Source organism: Myotis brandtii, unplaced genomic scaffold (assembly GCF_000412655.1).
Source record: "Myotis brandtii unplaced genomic scaffold, ASM41265v1 scaffold410, whole genome shotgun sequence".
Classification (NCBI taxonomy): Eukaryota; Metazoa; Chordata; class Mammalia; order Chiroptera; family Vespertilionidae; genus Myotis; species Myotis brandtii.
In genome coordinates, this window is record NW_005365764.1 from 2,564,347 (window position 1) to 2,567,515 (window position 3,169).

At 33.0% G+C, this 3,169-nt stretch overlaps 1 protein-coding gene across 2 annotated transcripts in view; it reads left to right on the plus strand.

Moving 5' to 3' along the window:
* Window positions 1–3,169, plus strand: part of VPS13D (vacuolar protein sorting 13 homolog D (S. cerevisiae)) — a 237,730-nt gene that overhangs the window by 57,873 nt on the left and 176,688 nt on the right. For both annotated transcript variants that reach the window (XM_014545506.1, XM_005873452.2), the window contains exon 24: window positions 1,331–1,513. In XM_014545506.1, coding sequence (XP_014400992.1) covers window positions 1,331–1,513 — 183 coding nt within the window. The remainder of the gene's footprint in view (window positions 1–1,330; window positions 1,514–3,169) is intronic.

Here is a 3,169-nt window from a genome sequence, read left to right on the forward strand (position 1 = left end):
TTATAAGAGAGGGTTTCGCGTGCCAGCAAAAGTTACTGGCATGCCATGTTTGGCACGCATGCCAGTTTCTTTAAATTCTTTAGCTGTAGATCAAGCATGTCAAACTCAAGTTTGACATGCTTGCTGTAGATGATTGTTGTCTGAGAATAAGAGAATTTTATTTTTCCCTTTCCAACCTAATTGCCTTCTTGTCCAGACTAGGACTTCCACTACAATATTGAATAAAAGTGGCCAGAGTGGCTATACTTGTCTTGTTCCTTATTTTAGGGCAGTGATTTTCAACCTTTTTCATTCCACTGCACACATAAACTAATTACTAAAATTCTGTGGCACACCAAAAAATATGTATTTTGTGGATCTGGCCAAAAAATAGGTATAATTTTGATTCATTCACACCAGACAAATATTGTTGTATTGGCTGTTGTCATTTTTTTTTTTATTTGACAATCTAAGGGAAAAGAAGTCAGGCATACCTGTTGAAAATTGCTATCTTAGTGGGAAAACATTGTTTTTCACCATTAAATATGATGTTAACTGTAGATAGTTTTTTTTAAAGGAGTCTGTCTACTTCATCTAAATTGTCAGTTTGTTGGCATGAAATTTTTCATAGGTTCCCTTATCTTTTTAATATTTGTAAGTTCTGTAGCAATGTCCCCCACTCCTTCCTTTTAGTGGTGATTTTTGTTTCATTTCTTTCCTTTTATTATTATAAGTAGAGGTTTATCATTTTTCTTCAGTATTTTCAAAGAACCAATTTATTGAAGCCTGGTGTAAAGATTAGAACTTAAAAAGAATGTATATTCTGTGGTTGTTGGTGTAGTGTTCCATGAACGTTTTATTTTTTTTCTAATTAAGTAATTTCTGTTCTTTATTATGTTCTTTCCTCTACTTAGTTTTATCTTGCTTTTCTTTTTTTTTTTTTTTAGCTTCTTGAGATAGAAGCCTTGATCATTGGTCTTAAATCTTTATTTTTAAATATAAAATAAACATTTAGTGAACATTTTTCTCTACTGTTTTAAGCACATCCCATGAATTTTAGCATGCAATGATTTAGTTATCAGTAAGGTCAAAATATGTTTCCATTTCCCTTATGATTTCTTCTTTGACCCATGGGTTATTTAGAAGTGTGTAGTCTGATTTTCAAATATTTGGGGTTTTTCATTATCTCCTTGTTACTGATTTCTAATTTAACTCCATGGTGGTTATAGGATATACTAGTACTCTGTATGATTTTAGGTGTTTTGGTTCTATAAATTTATGGAGCTTTTGGGAGACCTGTAAAATTAGGGAATTAATTGATCCTCTGAGTCCATTTTCTTTTCTCTTACAGGTGAGAGATCAAGCCCAGCGCTGCTCACGGGTTCTCCTGGATATCGAGGCTGGTGCTCCTGTTCTCCTTATCCCAGAAAGTTCCAGATCAAATAATCTGATTGTAGCAAATTTGGGGAAGTTGAAAGTCAAGAACAGGTTTCTCTTTGCTGGTTTTCCTGGGACCTTTTCCTTACAAGATAAGGTGAGCAGTTAGTACCCATTCCCTTGTCATTGAACTGGCATTTGAACACTAATTGAAAAATTTCCGTGTTGCTGTGCGGTGGTCCTCACTGCTGTTAGTGTATGTGACTTTGAAGAATTATTATTGTTATTATTTAATCCTCACCCAAGGATATTTTCTCCATTCTATGACTTGCTTTCTTTGGTCACTGTGTTAATAAGATTCATTCAGATTTATTACATGTGATTGCATTTAATTTATTTTCACTGTTATATTTCGTTGTGTATAATAACACACATGGTTTATTCACTTTCCTGTTGAACACTTGGGTTGTTTACAGTGTCTCCCAATGTACATGTATGTGTTAGAGTTTTTCTGAGATACTTAGGAGTGGAATTTTTGGGCCAGAGAGATGCACGTATTTCTCTATAAGATAATGCCAGGTTGTTTTCAGAAATGGCACCTCCATTACATACTCCCATGGACAATGTGTAAGAATTCCTTGTCATTCATATCTTTGCCAACACTTGTCAACCTTTTTGTTTTGGGCCAGTTACGGAGTGTAAAATGGTATTGTGGTCTACATATGCTTTTAAAAAAACCTTTTAAGTTGAGGGAAAGCATATAGTTCATATAGGAAAGTACAGAAAGTGTGTTACCTTCACGCATACACTTTGGGAATAACCCTTTTTTATAATCTTTTTCCATCTTGCTTTGCATTTTTCATAGCAATTCTGTTTAATAATAACTATGTAATCCAGCAAGTTAGTTTACTTAACCATTTTCTTATAATGCTTCCATGAATATCTTTGTGCCCATAGTTTATTTTTGAATGCTTCTGAATTATAGGTTTGAATTCTGTAAATGGTATTGAATACTTAAGTGGTATTATTTTATAGGATTGAATCCTATAAAGTCATGAACATTTTTTTGTGACTGTCAGTTCAACTTTGCTAAACGTTGTCTGTTAGAATTATGTACATTTAAAACAATTTATTTTTACATGTGTTTAAACTGTAATAAGTAATTGTGAAGAACCAGTTGGGTTAGGAAAGTACATACTGTGCATTACAGAGTAATTGGGTTTAACTTCCTGGGGAGGAAGAAATTAAATACGTAAGTTTTAAATGATTCAAGACAAGCGGAAGGTAAAGGCATATTTTTCTGTTTTGAATCGTGCGAAATGTGCGGCCTTTGAAGAAAAGCCAATCTTCTCAAGGATTTGTAACCTAGCTGTTTGAATTATTTAGATTTACAGAGAGAGCTAAAGACCTACTTTGTTGCAGATAAGATTAAGAGGTTATTTTGTTTGAAATTTAAATTCCTTTCTCCTAATATTGTACTGATGACAGGTGGTATTATCTACCTTTGACTTGTACCTGAATTTCTAGTCATACATTTTCTAATGTCTATAAATACTGATCCAGTGGGACTTTAAATTTCTTTTTAATCTTTTTTTACATTTTTTTTTTATTGACTTGAGAAAGAGAAAAGGCAGGGGAGAGAGGGAGAGAAGGAGGAAGGGATTAATCTTGATGCTTGAAATTAGAAGAACATCATTTACCTAAATCATTTACCTAATTTGGGCCAAAGAGAAATGTATTCTTTCTTTCTTTATTTTTTAAAATACATTTTTTTTATTGATTTCAGAGAGAAAGGGAGAAGAAGAGAGAGAGA